The following is a 26,249-nucleotide window of genomic DNA, read 5'->3' on the forward strand; positions in this document are numbered from 1 at the left end:
TCTTTAGAAAGCATAACAGGATTACTAAATCCAGAAAAAGAAAATATAATTATTTTCCTTGTAAAGTACACTCATTATTTTTGGAAACTAATTATCTACTGAGGAATTAGTGGGTAAAACATAAAAACAAACAGGGTATTAAGATGTTTATCTGCTATCAATAATATGCTGAAGATAATATACACAAGATAAGGACAATATTTACTTGCTGTTTCTGTGTCTAAATGACTTTAAGCCTGATAATGCTGCTATCTGAGAACAGTTTATAAAGAGTCTAAATTCCAATAACTGGAAAGTGGTCATGGAAAAACTGCTTCTTCTGCAACTTAATATTCTTGCTATGTACCTCTTTTGGTTTGTGTAGTAATTCTACATAGAGACCAAAAGAAACTATACGATGCACTGCAGAGATTTCTCATGCTATTCCTTAGATGTATAGCACAATGGGAAAACCAGGCAATGATACAATGATGATCACTGAACATACTGGCAACTTCAAGTTCCTTTCTTTCATTCTACTCTACAGAAATGGTTATAACACAAGAAGAAAAACTGGAGGTTCTTTCCTTTAAGAAAGCAGTGAAAACAAACTCAATTCAAACTCAATTCTTGCCCTCTTTGGGCCCCTTCTGGTTCACTTAACCTAAAAATACTAATTCCCAAGCTCTTCTGGCCTCCTTAGTTATAATTCCTCCATTTTTCATAAGAAACATCTTACCATTGCAATCCACGGTCTTTTTTTTTTTTTTTTTTTTTGAGACAGAGTCTTGCTCTGTCGCCCAGGCTGGAGTGCAGTGGCGCGATCTTGGCTCACTGCAAGGGCCACCTCCTGGGTTCACGCCATTCTCCTGCCTCAACCTCCCGAGTAGCTGGGACTACAAGTGCCTGCCACCACATCCAACTAATTTTTTTGTATTTTTAGTAGAGATGAGGTTTCACTGTTAGCCAGGATGGTCTCAATCTCCTGACCTCGTGATCCGCTCACCTCGGCCTCCCAAAATGCTGGGATTACAGGAGTGAGGCACCGGGCCTGGCCACAGTCCACAGTCTTAATATCTAAAAGCAGGTAGGCTTAACCATCCCTGTTTATCAGTGGTCTCTACATTTCAGAATTTCTGAAGTTCTAAAATTCCGAGGTTCCACAGTTCTGAAAGTTCTCTTGAAGATAAGTAACTTTATTTGCCATAGAAACAAAATTATAGAGATTAGGTTCTCAAAGTAGTCCATAAATGCCAATTACATTACATAATTTTAAAGCAAAATAGATGCGCCAAGCTTTCTAGCCTAGATCCCTGCTCATGTAGCTCCCTCTGCCTAAAATATCCCTGCTTCTCCCATTCTACCTCACTTCACCTCATTCTTTAGGTCTGTTTAAATGTTACTCCCTCCAGCCTCCAGTAAACCTTTTTTTTTTTTTTTTTTTGGAGACAAGGTCTCTTTCTGTCACCTAGGTTGGAGTGCAGTTACATGATCAGCTCACCATAACCTTGAACTCCTGGGCTCAAGTGATCCTCCCACCTCAGTCACCTGAATAGCTGGGACCACAGACTCACGCCACCACACCCAGCTAATTTTTATTTTTTTGTTGAGACCCGTCTCGTTATGTTGCCCAGGCTGGTCTTGAATTCCTGGCCTCACACAATCTGCCTGCCTGGGCCTCCCAAAACACTGGGATTACAGGCGTGAGCCATTGTATCCAGTCCCCTCCAGTATACCTTTCTAAACTAATTCTTTCACGATGTACCAAAGCTATATTAATCCCCTGCTGTGTATTCTCTTATTAAGTGATAGGTATTATACTTATCCTATTTAAGGAAATTGCTTGTGTCTCTCTCCACTTGAGTAAGTCCCTGAAAACAAACTGTGTTATCTCTTACAAGCTATTTTATTGTGGTGCCTGGTACATGGTGACACTGCAAAAAATAATCTGTTTAAAGACTATTCAGAATATTGTCCCCTGAGTGTTCTCCAGCATACAATGCTTTTTTCAAAGGACTATCTATAACTGCTTCTCACCACATTTTTACACATTCCTTTCCATTATGAATCCTTGATACCTGCCAAAATATCTTCCTAAAAAAGTTGGAATTAAAGAGAGTAAAATAAACAAACAAACATATATCTTCATGAACAAATTTGAATCAGCCATCTATGATTATCATCAGTAATAGAAACAACTAAAAAGGCCATGTGCAGCGGCTCACATCTGTAATCCCTGAAGTTTGGGAGGCTGAGCAGGGCTCAACTGCTTCAGCCCAGGAGTTCAAGACCAGCCTAAGCAACATGGTGAAACCTCATCTCTGCAAAAAACACCAAAGTTAGCCCAGTGCAGTGATGTGTGCCTACAGTCCCAGCTACTAGGGAGGCTGAGGCAGGAGGACTGCTTGAACCCAGGAGGTCAAGGCTGCAGTGAGCCAGGTTCGTGCCACTGCACTCCAGCTTGGGCAACGGAGTGAGACCCTGTCTCAAAAACAAAAAACAAACAACAACAAAAAAAAAAACAGAAAAAAATATAAAAATATGGAAAAAACTTAACTATATTAATAAACTCTGTTAAAACCTATATTCTTCATTTTTTACCACCTTACCTGGGTTAGGTTTTCACTAGAATGTGAATCATTACTTTCTTCATGGTCATAATGATGTTTTCGTTTCCACTCATGAGCAGTCCGCTTATATGTGAAATCTGAAAGTAAGTGTTCAGTTTTCTGCCTAGTCACATTTAACGAAACCTGGGAGCTTTCCAGGTATTCTCTTTCTTCCTGCTTAGTCTTCGACTTGTTAGAATCTATGTTGAAGACATTTTCTTCTACAAGTTTCTGGAGGGTGTCACGGGATTTTATAGGGATTTTGAAACTGATCTTCTGTCTTCTAGATCCCAAGGGTTCCTTAATTATCTTGTTGGAGTTATAATCCTGAGAAAATTGATTTCTCTTCCATTTCTCGGAGACACATTTTTCAGAATTATCTCTAAATTTACTGTTTCTTTCTTTCTTGAGTTCTTTCATCTTCTCTCTCTGAACAAGTAAATGAGACCATTTATTTTCACTTGCCTGGCCTTCGGCTTTAGGTTTCACATCACTGGCAATCTTAGGACTACTAAGGCTTTTAATTCCATGGTCAAGCTTGCTCCCAGCATTTGTCAATTTGGTATCTTTAGGTTTAAAGTCTACACATTTATGTATGTCTTTTTTAGTTCCATTTGAAGAAGGACTCTGCGAAATAATTTGATTATCATTTGAATATGATGCTTCTTTGAGTTTAATAGGTCTTTGGGATGAAGAACTGATTTTTGGTCTCCTTCTGAGAGTGTCAATTTCTACACTCAATCTGTAAAACAGCACAGAAACCTAGGTTACATTATAATTATACATAATGTTGCACTCTATCATTTTAGTTAGAATAACAGAATTGGGCTGACATTAAGCTTCATAAAAAGTAGAAATAGCTACATTAAGAATGAAGTGGAAAGGATTACTCACTTAATGGTGTTAGAATAATTAGTTTGCTATTTGGAAAAAAAATTACAACTTTAAATAGTAACAACATAAATTCCAAATGGACTAAATGCTTAAGTGTAAAATAATTATTATTATCATAATAATTTTGTGCTTCATATGAAACCCTTAAAAACCAGTGAAGAAAAACAGAACGTATGTGTGATTCCATTTTGTTTTTTGAGACGGGTTCTCACTCTGTTGCCTAGGCTAGAGTGCAGTGATGCAAACATGGCTCACTGCAGCTTCAACCTCCCATGCTCTGGCAATCCTCCTACCACGTAACTGGGACTACAGGAGCATGCCATCATGCCTAGCTAATTTTTGTAATTTTTTGTAGTGACAAGGTTTTACTATGTTGCCCAGGCTGGTCTCAAACTCCTGGGCTCAAGCGATCCACCTGCCTCGGCCTCCCAAGGTGCTGGGATTACAGGTGTGAGCCACTGTACCCCGGCCTATCCAATTTCTCTTTTTCTTTTTTTGAGACAGCGCCTCACTTTGTCACCCAGGCTGGAGTGCAGTGGCGCGATCTTGGCTCACTCCAAACTCAACATACCAGGCTCAAGAGATCCTCCTACCTCAGCCTCCTGAGTAGCTGGCACTACAGATGCACAGTACCACATCTGGCTAATTTTTGTATTTTCTTTTTTTTTTGCAGAGACAGGGTTTCGCCATGTTGCCCAGGCTGGTCGAACTCCTGGGCTCAAGAGATCTGCCCACCTTAACCTCCCCAGTGTGCTGAGGCTACAGGCATGAGCCACTATGCCCAGCCTGATTTCTTAATAGAGAACTTCCCAAACTTAAAAACAGTGGGAGAAATAACAAAGGATAACACTGATAATATGTGACTACTTACTTTAAAACTTTAGCATATTAAAAATTAATAAAAATTTAAAGAACTAGGAAATGGTGTTTGTTAGATGTATTAACTTCTAGCAAAATAATATGTTAATAAGCTTACTAGCCTTAGTAGATAAAAAGCTCATCAAAAACTACTAAGATTCTAGAATAGGGCATAAACAGAAAATTAATAAAAGAAAATGGCTAATAAACATTTAAAAAAAGTTTGACTTCTCTAGTAATCACAGACATGCTAATAATAACAATAACATATCATTTTCTTCTTTTTTTTTTTTTTTTTTTGAGATGGAGTCTCACTTTGTCGCCAGGCTGGAGTACAGTGGCACAATCTCGGCTCAACACAACCTCTGCCTCCCAGGTTCAAGTGATTCCCCTGCCTCAGCCTCCCAAGTAGCTGGGACTACAGGCACACACCATCACGCCCAGCTAGTTTTTTGTATTTTAGTAGAGACAGGGTTTCATCATGTTGGCCAGGATGGTCTCAATTTGACCTCGTGATCTGCCCACCTCGGCCTCCCAAAGTGCTGGGATTACAGGTGTGAGCCACCGCAGCTGGCCCATACCATCTTCTTCTATCAAATTAGCAAAGATTTTACAATAACATCAAATACTGGCAAGGGGTTGTAAAATGGACACTCTCACATGTTGCTGGTAGAAATGTAAAACAACATAACAGTCCCACAAAGAAATCTGAATATAAATTAAAAACTCTAAAAATGGTATTTTTTCACATCTGAAATTCTCATTTTAGAAAACATACCAAGGTGAAGAAAATCAGAAATGAAAAAATATATTAAAAGATATTTAATTCAGGATTACTTATAATAGCAAAACAATCAGGTACAAAGTAACTGCTAAAATTTTGGAAATGACTTTAAAAAGTGACATATTCATATGACGGAATATCACAGTTTTTTAAAAGGATGTTTATGAAAAGTCTTCAGTGACATAAAACACATTGAAAATCAAAAACAACCAGGATACAAATCTGTACATATAATATGGTCTCAACATCTTAAACAAGCATAGTAAAAAGGCCAGAAAGGTGCTAAAATGTTAGAAACAGCAATAGCTAGAGGTGATAATTATATTTTCCTGCTTAATAAAAGTAGATATTACTTTGTAGTCAGAAAAAAAGGGGAAAAATGTCAAACACAATCTATTAATTTATATCAGTAAATGTGTGCCTTTTCAGTGCCATCACTCTGGTAGGCACCCAAGAGGCAGTAGAGGACACAGCAGATAGAGTCTTTACCCTCAATTAGGTTACAGCCCAGCAAGAGAGACACATTTAACAAATGACTTCTCAAATAATTAATTATGTAAGAGCAAACCATAAACAGAGTTTTTATAGGAGTTTCACCTGAGTTTTCATCATATATGCATGCATGAACTTAGGTATGTCTTTGTTTGTTTGACAGAGTCTCAATCTATCACCGAGGCTGAAGTGCAGTGGTGGCATGCGCCTGTAGTCCCAGCTACTTGGGAGGCTGAAGTGGGAGGATCACTTGAGCCCAGGAGTTGGAGGCTGCAGTGAGCCGAGACTGTGCCACTGCACTCCAGCCTAGGCAACAGAAAAAAAAAAAAAATGCCCTTTCTGCCTTCACTGCCACCATGGCACCCATGAAAAACCTTGTGGTAAAGGGGGGCAAAAAAAAAAAGAAGCAGGTTCTGAAGTTCACTCTTGATTGCACCCACCCCATAGAAGATGGATCATGGTTGCTGCCAATTTTGAGCAGTTTTTGCAAGAGAGGATCAAAGTGAACAGAAAAGTTAGGAATGTCAGTGGAGGGGTTGTGATCAAAAGGAGCAAGGGCAAGATCACCATGACTTTCGAGATGCCTCTTCCCAAAAGGTATTTGAAATAAGAAATATTTGAAGAATAATCTACGTGACTGGATGTGCGTAACTGCTAACAGCAAAAGGGGTTATGAATTACGTTACTTCCAAATTAACCAGAACAAACAAGAGGAGGAAGACGAGGATTAAAATTCATTTATGTGGAATATTTTATATGAATTCTTGAATAAAACTTGGGAACCAAAATGGTGGTTCATCCTTGTATCTGTACAGTATGGATTGCACAGAAAATTAGAAATCACAGTCAAAGGGCTTCATTTGGGATGCCATGCACTCATTTGTAACTAGACTTTTTTTTGTTTGTTTGAAAATTTCAATTATCATGGTAATACCAGAATAGAAGGAGACAGTGACTTTAAGGGAACTGACAACCATAGGGCAGGTAGATGAGGGTGGGGAGATGTAGGCTGCAAGTAGTCACTGTTTTATTTTAAAAAGTGTGACTGTCAATCGTCTCTGGTGCTTTTCTCAAAAAATGATTCAGGAATACAAGTGGGCTTCTCTCATTACTTAAAAGAAAACAGGTGATGTCTGCCTAAGATTCCCTGTGGAAAATGACAGTGTCAATAAAATGCAGGTTTCTGGGCCCTCATCTTTCTTTTTTTTATTATAAATTTGTCTTGATGTACACATTTATGTACACTAATCCTTTTCTTCCTATATAAAGAAACTGTGCTCCTTCAGCACTGCTGCATAGTCCATCACCCACCATAAAAGGTTTGGACAGCAACTGTAAAAAGTCCCAGGTTCTAAATTAAGTAAATGTGTACAAGAAGGAGTTTATACATAATCTGTTTCTACAAGTCTTTGCAACAAACTGTCACTTTGCTTTCCAGCAGAGGGAGCTAGAGGAATAGAGCTTCCAGATGTGGCCTCCTGTGTGGGACCCAGAGTTAGGGGCCCTTCGTGCCGAGAGCTCTGGAGGCTCTCCTGAATGGGGGCACGAAGAAGTGACTGGGAAACCTCCCATGCCAAGGAGACAGGAGGTGCACAGGAAACAGCTGCTTCATGCTACTTAGGCCATGAGTGGATTTAATGTCAGAAGTCATTGTACAAACAGTGGTGTGCCTCAGTGCGTACAAAGGCTAGAGAACCACCAGAGGGGGCTACCAAAGTTAGGAAGACAGAATTGTTGCAGCGAGTGACTTTGAAAGAGACCCTGATGCCTTGTGGTGCCCTTCAGAAACTGGAACAATAACGCAGAAGTGTCTGCTCTGTTTCAGAATTTACGGTGTATAAAATTCATGTTTTTAAAAGAGCTTGCCTACAGTTGGTTTCCACACCTGAAATTGTTGTGCTCTGAGAGTTGCAAAGCTGAAAATTGAATGTTCAAATTCTACCTTGGCTCCAATTTAACATTTGGTGCTTTGTGGGTTGAGTTGAACACGCTGCGGCTTTGCAATTTCACTTATGGTAACGGCTCTAGCATTTTCTCTTTCTGTGCAAATTTCTTTGAAGCAGAATTGCTTGCATATTTCTTCTCTGCCTTCGGAGAAGGCAGTTTCTTTCAGACTTCACTGAGGCATCAATAGCTCTTTGGCAATGTCCCTTACCATGATCATTAACTCATTAACTATAAGTTTGTGCCTTGAGTTTACAAATTTTACTTGTGTGTTGCATTGATGTTCCCATGTAGTAATTTTTAGTTTAGCTGTAAAAAAAAAAAAATTAATCCTGGGCTGAAGTTAGCATTTAAGTTCTGAAAAAAAAATTGTGTGTGTAGAGATGGGGTCTCACTACATCGCCCAGGCTGGTCTCAAACTCCTGGCCTCAAGCCTTCCTCCCACTTCGGCCTCCCAAAGTGCTGGGAATACAGGTATGACCCATTGTGCCCAGCTTCTTGCTTATATTTTTATTGCTAATACATTTCTATGTATTCAAATCATGGAACAGGAATTACAGTAATGGTGCACTGTAACCGCCTTTCCAGATGATAAAATTATCTCTAATTTTTCATCTGTATTATGGCTTTCACTGTTTGCACACCAATTTCAGAAACTTCTCTAGAGTTGAATTAACAGGGAGATTTTTATAAAACATGTTATATTTTACCCTCTTGTATATATTGATATAATATCAAGGCCAAAAAATGTGTCCTTAAACAAAAGGTAACTACTTTAAAGTCAAATAGTGTTTTAGAACTTAAAATTAAAAAAAAAAAAAAAAGATATCAGTGTAAAAGGCATTAAAATGGTTCAAAAAATGTAGCAAGGGATAGTCAACATAATATGAAATTAGTGCAAGAATATACTTCAACAGAGAATAACACAGAAGCAAAGTATCACCAAAAAACAGGAGATGATTCAGAAGAAAAACTGAAGAAAAGACAGAGGCGAGATGAATTTTTTTGTTTTTGTTTTTTGTTTTTAGCAAACACTAACTGAGATTGTTTGGGAAGCAGAGCTTTTATTTATAATATTTAATGCCATCTTACTTGTTTTCCCTTAACTTCTTATTTTTGGAGAAACCTTGATCTTACCAAGTTTTATCACACGTTATAACTTTGTATACTTATTTATCCCCATTAGCAGGAAGTACTTTCTGCACCAAAATTTCACTGAAATTTTTATCCAAAAAGTGCAGAAATTAAAGAATAATAATTTCCATTATTCCGACCATCATTCCCCAAGTTCTCTAGCTATAACCACATACTGGTTAATCAACACGGTTTTAAAGCCATATCAATTCTATAAGATACATACTCTCTTCATGGGTAATATATGAAAATGATTTATCCAAAATCTCTAAATTAGCCTCATAACTTACTTCACTAATGTATGTAATGAAGTTATGCATATTACAATCATGTGCCAAAATCAAATCACTTGAGATTAAAATGTACATTTCAGTGTCATTTACACAATAGTTTTCATAGATTTTTATTTCACTCAACTTTTTTAAATATATAGTTAATATTAAGAAAGTTCTATAATCATAATCAGTGATATAGCTAGAGATATTTGCATGCAAAACAGTCCTCTTCAAAGTAAATTTTAAAAAATTTTAAATCTAAGTATTTAGTCTCATAACTCTAAACCAAAATAGTAAAAAGAAAGAGGAGAAATTTACCTTTTCAGTTCTTGTCTTCTTTTTATATTATAGTATAGAACATCTGTATGATCTGATTTCTAAAATTAAAAAAAAAAGTCTATCACTTAGGAAACACAAATTGTGCACTGGTACATATTTTTTCCCACAGTTTATGATAGTGAATAGGCTGACACAATACTTTTACTTAATCTTTCCAATAATCCGGTGAGATGGATATTATCATCATCCCCATTTCACAAAACTCAAACAGAGGCCACAGCAGAGCAGTCATCTGTCGTCTGTAAACAGATCTGTCTGACTCTCTCTATGCTACCATCCTATCTCTCTACGTATTCTGAGGAAACTGGGCCAAGCACAAGAAAGGTAAGAGAGACATAAAATATAATCCATGTCCTAAAGAGCTTAGAGCTTATAGTTTTACATAAAATAATAAAGACAAGAGAAGTAGAACACGTACAAATAACCTACTATAATGATGTAACTAAGTGTCAAAGCAGAAGAGTCAAAAAAGTGCTAAAACAGTTCAAAATATCAACCACCTAAAGAGGAAAGGTACCTAGGAAAACAGGTGGACAAAATAACAATAAATAATAAAGCTTGAAAGGCGGGTAAAAGAAGGCATTCTGAGAAACTGAGGATAACTGGTATAAATTCAGCAGAAAGAAAATAAACCAGCCTAGCGAAAGGCAAGAAGGCCTCTTTCAAGGAAGAAGGGAAAACAACAAAAAAAAGAAAACTGGATAGTTAAGGTATGAACAAATTTGAGAGAGCCCTGAATGGCAAATAGTGAGTAAAGATTTTCAGCAGAGGAGAAATGGGATGAAATCGGTGTTTTAAGAAGGTTAATATTGCAAAAATAAATAGAAACCGCAGCTTAATTATATGAAAACAAGTAAATTCTTAAAACACAATTCTGCATCCCTGGAACTTCCACTACCTTATCTTATACCCACCACAACTATGTAGCTGTCCTGGATACGTATATAACTTCAACTTGAATGTGGTAAGTACATTAGCACTAACCTATGGATTAGCTTATTGTGTTTAATCTGCTGTCACTGTTTCTATTTGTATGACAGTGGAAAGAACTCTGGACTTGGCTCTGTTGCTGTACACAGTTTTGTGGCCTTGGAAAAGTTACTTAACCTTCTAGACTTCAATTTCTGAATCTGAAAATGCAAACAATGTATCTGCCTTGGCTACCTCAAAGAGACAAATATAACCTCTGAGAGGCTGAGGGGGGCAGATCACTTAAGGTCAGGAGTTTGAGACCATCCTGGCCAACAAGGTAAAACTCTTTCTCTACTAAAAATACAAAAATTAGCTGAGCCTCGTGGTGCACGCCTGTAATCCCAGCTACTAAGGAGCCTGAAGCAGGAGAATCACTTGAACACAGGAGGTAGAGGTTGCAGTGAGCCGAGGTGGCACCACTGCACTCCAGCCTGAGGCAACAGAGTAAGACTCTGTCTCAAAAAATATATATATACATAACCATATATATGTGAGAGGACTTAAAAACTGTCTAAATTTATAGCCATGTTGTCTAATCCCACATGGTAGGGCCTAACAGTACAAGAAATAACAAAAGTTGATAAACGGTTTGGTGAGTAGAAGAAAGAAAACAACACTGACTTTCTATTGGCTATCAAAAAGTATAGGAGGAATTTATATCACAAACACTGTTGATTAAAACTTTAGCATAAATAACTTTTAGTTAGTTATGATATCTAAACACTCACCAATTTTCTCTTTTCTGATGAAACTGATCTTATAGAAGATGAACTAGTAGAACTTGCTGAGGTTTTTCTCTCTTTCTTGTCCTAAGAATGCCATAAAGAAAATGAATTTTAAAAAGCACAAAATAAAGCACAGTATAAACAGAACTATTTCATCACTAGTATTACAAATCAACATTTACATTCAATAATGAACTTTGGTGGAGAACAATGTTTACAGATACACAAACTTTGGTAAAAGGAAGGGGGATTCAATTAGAAGCCAGAACCCCTAAATGCTCACAAAATAGAGATGAGGTGGGATATAGGTGTCAGAGCAGGAAGCCAGCTGACAGCTCAGATAAGGTTGTTGTGAGGTGGCACTGCCATGGTGAGAGTCAGTCTTCTACAATGCAAAACCACACATCCACTTATTTTTCACTGGATTCTGAATCCAACAAACCTAGGACAAACTTGTTTGAAGTACCTACCATGTACCAAAGACATTCTAGACAGTGGAGAGAGAGGAATGAAAAAATAATAACAGTTCTTCATGAAGGCCAAAATCTAGTACAGGAATTTACAAATAAACAAGTAATATATTTAGTGTGTCAGATGATGCTACGGAAAAAAATAAAGCAAAGAAAGAAAACAGGAAGGGCTGGGAGTCAGTAAAGCAGAGAAAGGAAACAGAAAGGGCTGGGAGTCAGTGGGGAAGACTCGCCATTTTAAACAGAGTAGTCAGACCCCACGTACGAGCTGACATCTGAATGGAGACCTAAATAAAGTGAAGAAACAAACCATTAGAATATTGAGGGAAAGAGTTTTTCAACTCAAAGGGGATGCCAGCAAGGGCAAAGCCCCAGAGGCAGAAACATGCCTGGCTTGTTGGAACAGCAGCAAAGAGGCCATGCAGTAGAAAAGCAAATTATGTCAGGAGAGTGTCAGAGGGATGAGATGGGGAGAGGAGGTGGCTTTGTCAACCCTGGTAAGGATTTTGGCTTTTATTCTGGATGAAGTGGAAAAACACTGGAAAGTATTTAGCAGAGGAGAAACATGATTGTACTTATATTTTAATAGGACCACATTAGCTAGTGTGTTGAGAACAGACTACAAGGAAGCAAATGCAGAAGTAGGGAGGTTATTTTCGAAACTATTATAATAATTTAGGAAAACAAGGTGCTTGGATCATGGACATAGCAGTAAAGGAGGTAGTCAGACGCTGAACACCAGTATACCTCATTTTATTGTGGCTTGCTTTATTGTACTTCATAGATAATTGCATTATTTACAAATTGAAGGTTTATCGCAAGTCTATTAGCACCATTTTTCCAACAGTATGTGCTCACTTCATGTCTCTGTGTCACACTTTGGTAATTCTCATAGTATTTCAAACGTTTTCATTGTTGTTATATTGCTATGGGACCTGTGATAAATGATCTTTAATGTTATTATTATAGTTGCTTTGGGGCACCACAAACTGCCCATATGAGACAGCAAACTTCACTGATAAATGTTGCGTGTGTTCTGTTTCACCAATCACCCATTCGCCAGTCTCTCTCCCTCTCCTCAGGCCTCTCTATTCCCTGAGACAAAAGAATACTGAAATTAAGCCTATTAATGACCCAACAATGACATCTAAGTGTTCAAGTGAAAGGAAGAATTATAAGTCTCTCACTTTAAATCAAAGCTAGAAAGGATTATGCTTACTGAGGAAGGTATGTCAAAAGCCAACACAGGCTGAAAGCTAGTCCTGTGCCAAACAATTAAGACAAGTTATGAATGCAAAGGAAAAGTTATTGAAGGAAATTAAAAGCACTACTCCAGCGAACAGATAAATGATAAGAAAGCAAAACAGCCCTATTACTGATATTGGGCAAGTTTTGAGTGGTTTGGATAGAAAATCAAACCAGCCACAACATTCCCTTTAGCCAAAGCCTAATCCAGAGCTAGGCCCTAACTCTCTTCAATTCTATGAAGGCTCAGAGATGTGAGGAAGCTTCAGAAGAAAAGTTGGAAGCTAGCAGAGAGGTTGGTTCACGAGGTTTAAGGAATGAAGCCATCTCTGTAACATAAAAGTACAAGGTGAAACAGCAAATGCTAATGTAGAAGCTACAGCAAGTTATACAGAAAACCTAGCTGAGATCATTGATGAAGGTAGTTGCTACACTAAACAACAGATTTTCAACATAGACAGTCTTATATTGAAAGATGATGCCATCTGGGACTTTCATTGCCAGAGAGATGTCAATGCCTGGCTTCAAAGGAAAGGCTGACTCTGGTTAGGGGCTAATGCAGTTGGTGACTTTCAGTTGAAGCCAATACTTACTTATCATTCAGAAAATCCTAGGTACCTTAAGAATGATGTTAAATCTACTCTGCCTGTGCTCTAGAAATGAAACAACAAAGCCTGGATGACAGCACATGTGTTTACAGCATGATTTACTGAATATCTTAAGCTCACTGTTCAGACCTACTGTTCAGAAAAAAAAAAAAAAGATTCCTTTCAAAATATTACTGCTCACTGGTAATGCACCTGGTCACCCAAGAGCTCTGATGGAGATGTACAAAGAGATGAATGTTGTTTTCATGCTTGCTAATGCAACATCCATTCTGCAGTCCATAGATCAAGGAGTCTAACTTTAACTTTCACACTGTATTATTTTAAAAATACATATTGTAAGGCTATATAGCTGCCATAGACAGTGATTCCTCTGATGGATCCGGGCAAAGTAAATTGAAAACCTTCTATAAAGGATTCCCCATTCTAGATGCCATTTAGAACACTCATGATTCGTGGGAGTAGGTCAAAATATCAACATTAACAGGAGTTTAGAAAAGTTGATTCCAAACCTCATGAATGACTTTAAGCAGTTCAAGACTTCAGTGGAGAAAATAACTGTAAGAGAACTAGAATTTGAAGTAGAGGTTGAAAATGTGCCTGAATTGCTACTATCTCATGATAAAACTTTAATGAGGGCTGGGTGCTGTGGCTCACGCCTGTAATCCCAGCACTTTGGGAGGCCGAGGTAGGCGGATCACAAGGTCAGGCGTTCAAGACCAGCCTGGCCAACACAGTGAAACCCCATCTCTACTAAAAATATTAAAACATTAGCTGGGCATGGTGGCGGGTGCCTGTAGTCCCATCTACCTGGGAGGCTGAGGCAAGAAAATCGCCTGAACCCAGGAGGCAGAGGTTGCAGTGGGCCAAGATCGCACCATTGTACTCCAGCCTGGGAGACACAGTGAGACTCTGTTTCAAAAAAAAAAAAAAAAAAAAGCTTTCATGGATTAGGAGTTGCTTCTTATAAATGAGCAATGAAACCGGTTTCTTGAGATTGATTTCTACTCCTGGTGAAGATGCCATGCACACTGTTGAAATGAGAACAAATGATTTAGAATATTACATAGGGTTTGAGAGACTGACTCCAATTTTGAAAGTTCTGCTGTAAAATGTTATCAAACTGAATTGCATGCTACAGAGATCAATCTTTTGTGAAAGGAGAGTCAATGTAGCAAACTTCATTGCTGTCTTAAGACGCTGCCACAGCACTCCATCCTTCAGTAATTACCACTCTGATCAGTCAGCAGCCATCAACATCAAGGCAAGTCCCTCCAGCAGCAAAGATTATGACTCACTGAAGACTCAAATGATCTTTAGCATTTTTTAGCAATGAAGTATTTTTAAAATTTATTATTACGACTTTTAGAGATGGGGTCTTGCTCTGCTGCTCAGGCTGATGTGCAGTCGCACGATTCTCAGGCAGGAGGATCCCTTGAGCCTCAAACTCCTGGGCTCAAGGGATCCTCCTGCCTGAGCCTATAGTATTTTTAAATTAACATACGCACATTTTTTAGACATAATGCCATTGTACACTTAATAGACTACAGTATAGTATAAACGTAATTTTTATATGTACTGGGTAAACAAAAAATTCATGTGACTCACTTTACTGCACTATTTGCTTTACTACACTGGTCTGGAACTGAACCCAAAATATCTCCAAGGTATGCCTATACATTATAAAAAGAAAGCTGATAGAATTTGCTGATAGGTGCAGGTAGAGCACGATCACAAGGATTGACTTGCCTAAGCAAGTCAAAGAATGGAATCACAATTTATTAAATTGGGAAAACAAAGCCTGGGTACCTGAAAGATTACAGTTTTATAAGATGAGGAGGAACTAGCAAAGGACACTGAGAAGCAGTCACCAATAAGGAGGAAAATCAGGAGAATATGGTATCTCTAAAGCTAGGCGAATTCCCTAGCAAGCAGACTCAGAGGAAAACAAAAAGCTTCGTGAAAGTGTTTCCAGGAGAAGGTGTAATCAGCTATGTCAAATACTGCTGATATGCCATGTCAGATGAGGTCTTAGAAATGACCAATGGATTTAGCAACACAGAAACCACTGCTATAGGAGTTATGGAAAGAAAAAGTCTGACTAAACCTTTTTAGTTTAGTAGTTTTAAGTAGATTTAAGAGGGAATGAGGGGTTAATTGCAAACAGCATGCCAGTTAATAATGGCAAATGGAGATGCAGAGTATATAAATTACACAGAGTACTGTATGGCCATGCTTCAGTGTTGCCTTTCCAACTATTGCTATACCTGTGAGACCAAATTTGTAATCAGAAAGTTAGTAAGTAAGCAAGGAACAAACACCAAAAAGTACACTGTCTGGAACTTCATCCAGGTCATGAAAAAGTCTTTTGAACTAACCTGCCACCACAGAAATCACTTTTGTGAATATTCACCTTTGCCAGATTAGTCTCTCATCTTGCACAGTAACACAGCATAAACACTCTCTAATACTGATGATCAACTACCCATACTATTCAGAGAGTATATAATGAAACTGATTACGTGGTTTTTTTGTTTGTTTTGCAGTTTTGCTTCCTGGAGACAATACCCAGCTCAATTAATGAGATACCTAAATTTCATCTACCAAAATACTACTTCTTTTTTTCTTTTTTGAGACAGGATCTCACTCTGTCAGCCAGACTGGAGTGCAGTGCTACGAACATAGCTCACTTCAGCATTGGTCTCCGTGGCTCAAGTGATTCTCCTCCCACCTCAGCTTCCTGAGTAGCTGAGAACACAGGTGCACACCATCACATCTGGCTTTTTTTTTTTTTTGTAGAGACAGGGTCTCACCATGTTGCCTAGGCTGGTCTTAAACTCCTGGGCTCAAGTGATCCTCCTGCCTCGGCCTCCCAAAGTGCCAAGATTACAGGTATGATTCACCACACTCAGCCCCAAAACAGTTCTTAAGGTAGTGTCTGAGAGAACAGAGAAAGACATGGTAAGTATGTCTTCCCTACTATTAGCCTCAGCCACATAGCGCTGGCCATTCTGACTGATGAGAATGCAATCCTAGCCAACATTGAGGAAACTGAAAAAGGAGAAAACATGGAAAATGGTTCAATGTTGAGTTATTGCTAATAATGAGGGGATTTAGGGGGCTTAGAATTCAAGTCAGGAATACCTAAGCCAATTACTTACCTCTACAAAACTACTCTCTAAGCCTCAGTTTCTTCATCTGTGTAATTGGAATAATAGTACCCACCTCACACAGTTGTGAGGAATAAATAAAACAATGCAAGTAAAAAACCGGAAAAGCAAATGACTTTTCCTGGATCGGCTGGGCAGAACAAAATATTTACATAAATCATTATAATAGTAAGGTGTATTTTTTTTTCATTAAACAAAAATAAATGGAAATGTATCTCTAGGTCAGTAAATCAAAATTCTTACTTTTTCACCAAAATTGGGTGATGAGGTGGTGGTGTCTTTCCTCTGAGATGTCTCTTTTTTCCCACAGGATTCTTTGCTGGACATCCTGAAAAGCTAACATAAACATTAAAAATATGGGATTTTTTTTTGCAATAAAAAAGAAAATAAAAATTTGTCTTCTTTCAGTTATATAAAGATTGGAGTTTTACAATATGATCACTTTTTATTTTATTTTATTTTTTTTTTTGAGATGGAGTCTTGCTCTGTCGCTCAGGCTGGAGGGCAGTGGGATGATCTCAGCTCACTGCAACCTCTGCCTACCGGGTTCAAGCAATTCTCCTGCCTCAGCCTCCTGAGCAGCTGAGATTATAGGCATGTGCCACCATGCCTGGCTAATTTTTGTATTTTTAGTAGAGACAGGGTTTCACCATGTTGGTCAGGCTCGTCTCGACCTTCCGACCTTGTTATCCGCCCGCCACCCAAAGTGCTGGGATTACAGGTGTGAGTCACCACTCCCAGCACTATGATTACTATTTTTTAACCATTCCCAAGATGACAAGATTCTCTCATTATTCCACTTTTCTTCACTTACATTCTCCTTCAAAATTACCCACTCCTCTCCTTCAGCTTCATCTATTACCTTTCCAGGAATGAGTCTCAAACCATGCCTTGATCCCTGACTTCTCACTTAAGCATCAGATCACCATTTTCAACTGCCTCCAGGACTGCTATATTCTTCACCACCCACACTTCAAAGCCAATTAGTCATAAGTTTCATTTTCCCAAAACACCTTCAGTCATTCATTGAACAAGACTTTGGCAAATCACATGCTTTTTTTAAGTCTTCGTGTCATTACTCGTAAAATAGATAACCCATCCCACAGGGTTTTTGAGGTACTCAAACAATAGATGTAAAATATATCTTGCGGCTGGGCACCATGGCTCACTGTAATCCCAATACTTTGGGAGGCCGAAACAGGCGGATCACCTGAGGTCAGGAGTTCAAGACCAGCATGGCCAACATCATGAAACCTCATCTCTACTAAAAATACAAAATTAGCCAGGTGTGGTGGTGCATGCCTGTAATCCCAGCTACTCAGGAGGCTGAAGGAGGTGAATCGCTTGAACCTGGGAGGCAGAGGTTGTAGTGAGTCAAGATCACACCACTGCACTTCAGCCTGGGTGACAAGTGCGAAACTCCATCTCAAAAATAAAAAAAAATTAATATATATATATATATATATATACACATATATATCTTGCATAGGTTGGTATACAGTAATGTCTACATACATACTTGCTCGTATGGTTGTCTTTCTACTAGACACTGAGCTCCTTGAGTATGCTGTATTAAAAACTTAGGTGCTCATAAATGCCTACTGAGTGAATAAATGAGTGAATTCTTCTTCTGTGGAATATTAACTCTTTCATTCTGAACCACTTCCAATTCACTCACTGTAGTTCCTCTGTCCACCTCCCATCCCAGTCTCACTTTTCCAGCCCTGCTGTGGACCAAGTCAATACTGTTAGTGGATGACAGTATTGTGGACTATCCCAGAAAAACACTTATGTTTATGTTTATTCGGACAAATGTTTTATATTCATACTAGTGTGAAATTCCTATTGATTTTACGCAAATCAAAACATAAATGAGGGGACACTTCATGTGCTGGCCAGTCTTCAAGATGGCTCCTGATGATTCCTGATGCTTGGTAATCACACACTTAATGTAATCTGCTACCACAATGAATAGGGCTGACCTGTGTAACCAATAAGATATTGCTACATAGTGGTATGTGGCTAAATCATATAAGATATCATGACTTCTGCCTTGTTCTGTCTTGGACTGCTCTCTCTAGGGAAAGCCAGAGTGTCATGAGGACACTCAAAACAGCCCATGGAAAGGCTCACAAGGGAAGAACTACTGGCATCTTGCCAACAACCAGAACCAACTAACAGCCAGGCATGTGAGTGCGTTACCTTTGAAGCTGATGATCCTGCACCCCTAATCAAGTGACATGACAGCAGCCCTGGCACATATCTTCACTGCAACCTCACAAGACCCAAAGCCAGATCAACCCAGAAAGTCATTTCTGAGTTCCTGACCCACAGAAACTGTGGAGTAATAAATGTTTATTGTTGTTTTAAGCTACTATGTTTTGGTATAACTTATGCAGCAGCAATAGATGAATAACATTATTTCTTTAATTCTTCAAACATTGACGATTCCTTCTTCAGGATGTCTTACAAGCAGAGACCATGCTTAGAAATTCTTACAAAAATTCCCACAGAATCCAGATACTAAAATCTGACCCTTTTAATCTGGTTTCCAGCTGGTGTTAAATGACATTAACATACTGAATCTAGCTTTCAGTTAACCATCTAGTCATTTAGAAATAAAAAATCATCATGAACGACAGTAAAAAAAAAAAAAAAAAAGAAATGAGAACAAGAATTATTGGATGATGCACAGATATAGTTAGCATTTCTATAAGTTATAGTCAGTGTTATCCCATTTTTAATTGACTGTTGAGCCATGAGTCAACTATACATTCAGGAATACTAGATAAAAGCTGTGCGGGACGATCACTAAAAGGGATTTAGGACTATAACTCACAGAAGCTCCACAGGGATAATCTGTTCCCATTAAACTGGGGAGAGGTTAAACACACACACACACCCCTCCAGACATATACTTCTTAACTATAGGGGGAGGAGTTAATTTCCAGTTAGTGCTTCAAAGTGCCAAATAATCATGCTATCTCTTCCCCGGGGTTCTGAAACAAGTAGGAAACAAATAGACCACGAAGATTGGCGTTTATCAACTTAATTAAGAAAAGCTAACTGGAAGCGCGCATCTTGTTCTTGAGACTAAATTGGGCTTCCCTCTCCCGCCCTGCTGCCTAGAAGGTTCGGACCAAGCCCAAGCAGGGCAGCCAGAAAGTTCACGTTTTTCTCCTTTCTGTCCCAGTGGATTTATCGCAGGGGGCAGAAGAAAGAAACAAGAGAGGCTCGAATGTCAAGTAGGCACTAAGAGTGAAGGAGAGAGAAGTATGGGGGACAGGGGACTTACTAGCATATGTTTTGGGGATCTGAAACGCATCAAAATCAAATGACCCGAAGCTCTACCCACTCAGAGCTCTGGTTATTAAAAGCCTGAAAACAAGGCACAATAGAGCAAAACAACTAATTTCTATCCACTAGCCACACCGCAGAACTGCTGATACTGGCAACATGAAGACTAAAGCAAAAATAAAAACAAAGAAAAAGAGCGTTCGGGTCACGGTGTAGGTGAGGGTGCGAAATCAACAGACCCTAATTCCAAGTCAGCTGGATGAACAGGCAAGCTCCTCAGCTGCTAGTAAACCGCCGCGGCCCGCGGGCTCCGCACGAACCGACCAGACCCCAGCACCTGGCAAGGGGCAGCCCCGGAGGCAAGCCGGGCCAGAACCACACCCTCCACGGAGCAGGCTCGTCCCCGGATCCGCCCACAGAGTCGCCCCGCCCAGGTCCGGGTGACTCCTGAGTCCCCAGTCCGGCCGGCAGCCCGCCCGCCAGGATACTTGGGGCGGGGGACGAGGGGAAACCTGCCCAGCAAAACGTCAACGCACCCCGCAGTTCCTACCTTACCAGCGCCGGTGGCAGTGGCGACTCCGGAGCCCCAGGCCAAAGGAGAGGGACCGCCCCCACCCCCCCGCAACACACACACACCCCGCCCCACCAACTGTACGCCCGCTGGGAAACGTAGTTCTGCGCCCGGATCCAGACTGCCTACCCACCACTCCGCAGCGTTTGCTTGCATTTGCATTTACTTCCTCCAAGGCTTGAACTCCGGCCCCGCCCCCAGACTGCGCAGTGTAGTGTGGGTGCTGTAGTCTTTGTTCGGTTTGGTGGTTGCCCGGTGGGCCGGAGACGCACCGTAGAAACCAAACCCTCTTACCCAATTGGACGCCGTCCCCAGTATGCTTCTGCGCAGTTTGTGGTGGCGTCGTAACGCCTCGGGGAAAGGGAAGCGGACGGGCATCTGGAATCGCTGCCTCTGGCTTTCTGTTTTCTACTAACAGGATTTGGTCACTGGTTCTTCATCTTTTGTCTGTTGCACGCATCCCGCCCTCCCCACTTGCTTCCCCACTCCTTGGATCCAGCCCTGTGGGCATTCACGTCAGTTCTCTGACCCCGCCGTGAGCGCCACTCCGGGTCCCCGGGCGGGCTTGGCACGGAGGCGGTAACTATGGAGAATATGGCGGAGGAGGAGCTGCTGCCTCTGGAGAAGGAGGAGGTGGAGGTGGCCCAGGTCCAGGTCCCGACCCCGGCCCGGGACTCGGCTGGGGTCCCAGCTCCGGCCCCGGATTCGGCTCTGGACTCGGCTCCGACTCCGGCCTCGGCTCCAGCCCCAGCCCCTGCCCTGGCCCAGGCTCCGGCCCTGTCCCCGTCCCTAGCCTCTGCCCCTGAGGAGGCTAAAAGCAGTAAGTGCAGGAGGCCCAGATCTTTCTGCCGCAGAAGAGAGAAAGTGCGCCTTGCTGGGAAGTAGGGGAGGCCCTTCACCGGGATGGTTTTTATGGGGCAAGGCAGGATTAGGAAAATGGTGGGGAGGAAAGAGGGGCCCGTGTAGCGGCTAAAGCAGGGGTACAGAATGGGAGACGGCATCTTCATAAGCCTCGGGGATGTCACGGTGAGAGATATGTGGAGGTCAGGAATGCTGCAAATAGAAGGAAATAATGAGGTTAAGGGCTTTTTCTTAAAAGGGAATCTTTTCAAGGTACAAAAATAGGAAGTTACACATAATTTGGTAGTTTCCCGCAGTCCAGTCTGCCATGGTTAACTAAGTTCTTTCAAATGTGACATAGTAACCGAGGCAACCTGTTTACGGTAGTAGATCCTAGCTGCCAACATTTCTAAACCATTGCTGTCAACCAGCTTTTCTGCTTCGACAGCCACAAGGAGATGAGTTTTTCTCATTTCAGTTGTCTTTTCCCCCACTAACAGCTTGATTCCGAAGAGATTTTGAGGCTGAGTAGTAGTTTAGGAAAGAATCGACTAAATTTATGGATGTTTTCCCCCATACATAAATACCAATTGAGTTTTGTACTCCATTCCATCAGAAATAGACTGTTGAGAATTAATGGCCCATATTATTGTGCTTCTGAATGTGCCTGCATGTTTTCTAAGTGGTGGTTTATTGGACCATACAGGAATTTAAAAGACTGATGAGTAACACTTTCTTAAGGATCTTCTAACATTTTAAAATGTAAGGTCTAAGAAAGACATAATTTAAGTTCTTTTAACATTTAGTTTGTGGTCATAAATTGACCTTTATGTGGTTTCTGAATTGGAACTTAAAATAGTCTTTAATTCATTATTTTTCCTACTTCTAGGCCAGTTTTGAGTTAAATATTTATAAAACGTTAGATAGCTATAGATAGGATTATTTTGCAGTTTTGAAACAACATACAAATTGTTGTAGATTTCAGAGTAGGGCTAATCACAGGAAAGACAAAAGTCAGGATGCTTCAGGTAAGCCTCTTCTCATTATATAAGATCAGAGCTTGTAGGTACAAAATAAGGCCAGTTGTTTCTTTAACTACAGTGGGTAGGGATGGGGGAGGCATGGGGAGCTGAGAGGGTTCCACCGTCCTAAGTAGCCTCCTACCTCACTTCCAAGTTGTATTTGTTTATATTAGTCAGAAGTGGTTCAGCAGCTTTAGGAAATGCATGCATTCTCTACCTCCTCACCATCAAAAATATGTTAAACATAGAAAAGACTTATCTGTATATTCCAAAATTTACAAATATGTAATTTGAAAAATGTATACTATATGGGAAACTGAAAATGCATTAGTAGGACAAATATGTAATGATTGAGAAGTCTGAAATGCATTAGAACCAATACATATATTAATCACATTTTAAACATTATTTTTAGTTGATCTAGTTAGTCCTTTGAAATCAGTCATAACTAGGTAAGATGAAGATAGCCTATCTGAAATAGAATTGAAAATTGAGGAAAAAGTAATAGAATAAGTTGTAAAAGACCCTCCTAGCATCTTGGAGACATCTGATTTAACAAGAAGTTTGCCTGTTGACTTCTGGATTAATAGTGTGTTACAAAAAGCAGATTGAGTATTTTGCATACAGATTGTCTGATACGCACTATCTTAAACCAGAAGGTGATTTCAGAGATGTTTGTAGGCATATCATGCATTTTTAGACAGATCTTTGTTTCTTCAGTAGTAGACCACAGGATTTTTAGTTTTCTAACTTAACCAAGCTCCTTTCTTTTATTTTGTGCTATTTAATAGAATAATTTCAATAGGCACGTCTTTATTGATTGCTGTTTATCTTGTTTTACATACACAGATCTTTGAACTCTGGAACCAAAAGCCTTTATGGTTACAAATTAGATAGGTTAGTTTGTACACATGGATTCATTTCTGGAATAAGTTTTTACCTGTTTATAGAAATTATATCTCATTATAACTCATTTGACCAGTATCTGATATAGGAAATTAACCAATATTGTTTGTTGCTCCTTTAAAAATAAGGTGAATAACCAGGCACCAGCCTATACTCCCAGCTACTCAGGAGGCTGAGGCAGGAGGATTGCTTGAGCTCAGGAGTTTGAGGCTGCAGTGAGCTATGATTGAGCCACTACATTCCATGGAGGCTGGGTGACAGAGCAAGACCCATCTCTAAATAATAATAATATGAAAAATTACCTTTTAATAAATTTGAGCAGGAATGTCTGATAGTGCTGAATTGGATTCCAAAATTATTGACACAGTGTGCTACTGCATCCAAAAAGTCTAACAATTTTTTTAACTTCTTGTTTAACAAACTTTAGTGCCTCCTATCTGCAAGTTACTGCATTAGGCACTTAGCCATCAGAAAGATGAACAAGAAATAGGCCTTGTCTTCTGTTGATTATTTGTGGGGAAAGTGAACAAGGACACAAATTATACAAATGGGTAAACAAATGAACTGATAGTGAAGCTCGGAGAGGAGTAGTCAAGAAGGTGCTAATATGAAGAATTGAATTTTAAAGTCTCAAGGTTTTAAATTGTGTAACCTAATGACGTAATATTAGAGGGCCCCGTGGTTTATCCCACCATCTCCTGTCTCCTTGGGCTCTTTACGTATCAATTTCTCCTAATCTTAATATATATTCAGTCTGCACTTTGTAATTGTTCCTTTCCCTTGGAATGCACGTATATTCAGGTTTCCCATACTTAAAAAAAGCAAGTTACAGTCTGATTCATTTCCTTTTTTATACCATCAAACTTCTCAAAAAAAGAAAAACCTAATTTTCTGTATTTCCTTTCCCCTTCCAATTCTGTTTCCACTCTGAAACACCTCCCTGAACCTGTTTTCTTAAAGGTCACCAGACATGCTTTCTTGATGTCTGTAACTGTTTGTGATATTCAGTGTTGAACGTTTTGCATTTATAGACTCTTCTCCCTTGGCTTCTGCATTACCTTGATTCCCCTTACCATTTATTTTTTCTGAATCTACCTTCCTGATTCTTTCTACTTAATTTTTCTTATAAATATCTACATCTCTCATACCTCACTACCAGATTATATCTATCTATAATAATCAGTAGCGGGTTCAGCAACAGGTAGGGAATATATCCCCTACCCACCCACCCCAGTCAGAACATGTTAAACTTATTTTAGACTTATTCATGTATTTCCAAATTTAATTTAATTTGAAGAGTGTGTAATGCTTGAGAAACCTGAAAATGCATTAGTGGGACAGATATGTAATGATTGAGAAATTTGAAATGCATTAGAATTAAAATATAAATCACATTTTAAAATTAATTTTACATAGCCTAGTTAGTTGTTTGAAATCAGTCATAACTAGGTAAGACTGGGTCTTGGCTTTTTCTCTTATTTTTCACACTTTTTTTCTTAGGCTTTCTTATTTATTCTTATAGTTTCACCTAACGTGTTACTTACGATTTGTATCTCTAGAATCCCTCCTGAGCTCCAAAAACAAATTGCCAGCTGCCTATTGTACATTATTGCTGGAATACTGTACCAGTAGTACATCAAACACACCATGTCAAAAACTAAATTTTCCTTTCTCTTTTCCCCTTCCTTTCTGCCAAAAGAGTTTCTTCTATCTTGTTTGCTTAATATACCATTATTCTCAACCACATAAACTCAAAATCTTAGAATCATCTTTGATTTTATCCTTCACCTTTACTTCTCATATCCCAAGTTCTGTTGCTTATTTTTTTTACCTTCTATTCTGTCCCTTCCCATTGCTAATTTTCTCTGTTACTGATCTTTGGTATTACTGGCAGAGACAGCCTCCTGAAACTCATTCAGATCATATAATTCACTTCCTCAAAAACCTGCAGAGACTTATCATTACCTGAAGAATAAAGTTCAAACTAACTTGCATAGAATTTATGTTTTCCTTGGTCTGTACTGCATCTTTGGCTGCACATATTTCTACTGACTCCATCCCCCCAAACATACCACATTCCAGCCAAGGGTGGGGTGGCATGGTTGTATGTTTTGTACCACATGCATTTGTTCATGAGGTTACTTCAGTTCATGAGGCCAGTTAGCAAATCTCTACTTAATAGTGTTCATTTCATCCTATCTCATATGATAGTTAGAAGTTGACATATTGCCTTCTCCCACCTGATTGAAAGTTCTTTGAAGATAGAAAACATGACTTACGTTTCCTTCAGTATTTTGTATAGGACAGAAACATTTTTCATAGAATTATTTTGACTAATTAGATAAAACTTTAAAACTAAATTTATACAGTGGGGTCTCCCCCCAACTTTTCATTCTAAAGCACACTTGTTATTTTATAAGCCGAGTTGTGGCAGTATTCCCCATCTAGGTACATAACACTGTGTTATAGGAAATAAACTTCTATACGATGTGATCAATAAAAATGGAACTAGAATACAAACTTAAAGCATAATCTTCTCAATTTTTTTTTTTTTTTTCAGAGAGACACATCTCAATTCAAAGGCAGCTTGCTGATCTAGAGAAGTTAGCTTTTGTAACTGAAGGAAATTTTGACTCTGCCAGCTCATTGAACTCAGATAATCTTGATGCAGGTATTTCCATGATTGGGGTTTTTTTTTTTTTTCCTTAGTTTCTAATAATTTATCATCTTTCAATTCACAAAAATAAGTTTGGTAAGAGTAGACTTGTTTATTGTTACTGAACTAGAACAGTGGTAAAATACAGTATTTTATTCAGGAAATTGGCAACCGCTTATGTGCAAAGTTGCTATGGAAATAAGTTATTTTACAACTCCTCAAGAAAATTACAATTTCACAGATGTCTAGGGGCTGTCTATTCGGCAAGTTAGGAATGGCATTTGGCTACAAGTAACAGAGGTCCCAAAAAACAGTGTCTTAAGAGGTTAATATTCTGTCAGGTAAGTGAAGTCCCAAAATAGGCAATTTAGGGCTGGTATGAGAGTTCCATGTTATCAATGCCCCACAGTGCTCTCTTGCTGCTCTACTCTCCTTAGTGTTTGGTTTGTATCCTCAAGATCA

At 39.2% G+C, this 26,249-nt stretch overlaps 2 protein-coding genes and 1 pseudogene across 31 annotated transcripts in view; 2 read left to right on the forward strand and 1 right to left on the reverse strand.

Moving 5' to 3' along the window:
• Positions 1 to 21,119, reverse strand: part of SWT1 (SWT1 RNA endoribonuclease homolog) — a 131,564-nt gene extending 110,445 nt beyond the window's left edge. For 4 of the 27 annotated variants that reach the window (XM_063648020.1, XM_063648022.1, XM_063648028.1 and 1 more), the window contains exons 1-5: positions 20,658 to 20,885; positions 16,739 to 16,831; positions 11,009 to 11,089; positions 9,288 to 9,346; positions 2,589 to 3,330 (exon numbers count right to left, since the gene is read on the reverse strand). In XM_063648020.1, coding sequence (XP_063504090.1) covers positions 2,589 to 3,330; positions 9,288 to 9,346; positions 11,009 to 11,089; positions 16,739 to 16,831; positions 20,658 to 20,741 — 1,059 coding nt within the window. In that variant the 5' untranslated portion in view covers positions 20,742 to 20,885. Of the gene's footprint in view, positions 1 to 2,588; positions 3,331 to 9,287; positions 9,347 to 11,008; positions 11,090 to 16,738; positions 16,832 to 19,790; positions 20,156 to 20,342; positions 20,614 to 20,657 lie in introns of those variants that run through there. The other 23 variants (XM_063648035.1, XM_063648066.1, XM_063648050.1 and 20 more) reach the window with 19 other exon arrangements.
• Positions 5,973 to 6,347, forward strand: LOC129021258 (large ribosomal subunit protein eL22-like; annotated as a pseudogene).
• Positions 20,052 to 26,249, forward strand: part of TRMT1L (tRNA methyltransferase 1 like) — a 39,515-nt gene continuing 33,317 nt past the window's right edge. For 2 of the 4 annotated variants that reach the window (XM_063648082.1, XM_063648089.1), the window contains exons 1-2: positions 20,052 to 20,226; positions 25,692 to 25,802. In XM_063648082.1, the coding sequence (XP_063504152.1) occupies positions 20,052 to 20,226; positions 25,692 to 25,802 (286 nt within the window). Of the gene's footprint in view, positions 20,227 to 20,676; positions 21,184 to 25,691; positions 25,803 to 26,249 lie in introns of those variants that run through there. The other 2 variants (XM_054466426.2, XM_054466419.2) reach the window with 2 other exon arrangements.

This window comes from Pongo pygmaeus, chromosome 1, assembly GCF_028885625.2.
Source record: "Pongo pygmaeus isolate AG05252 chromosome 1, NHGRI_mPonPyg2-v2.0_pri, whole genome shotgun sequence".
Lineage (NCBI taxonomy): Eukaryota > Metazoa > Chordata > Mammalia > Primates > Hominidae > Pongo > Pongo pygmaeus.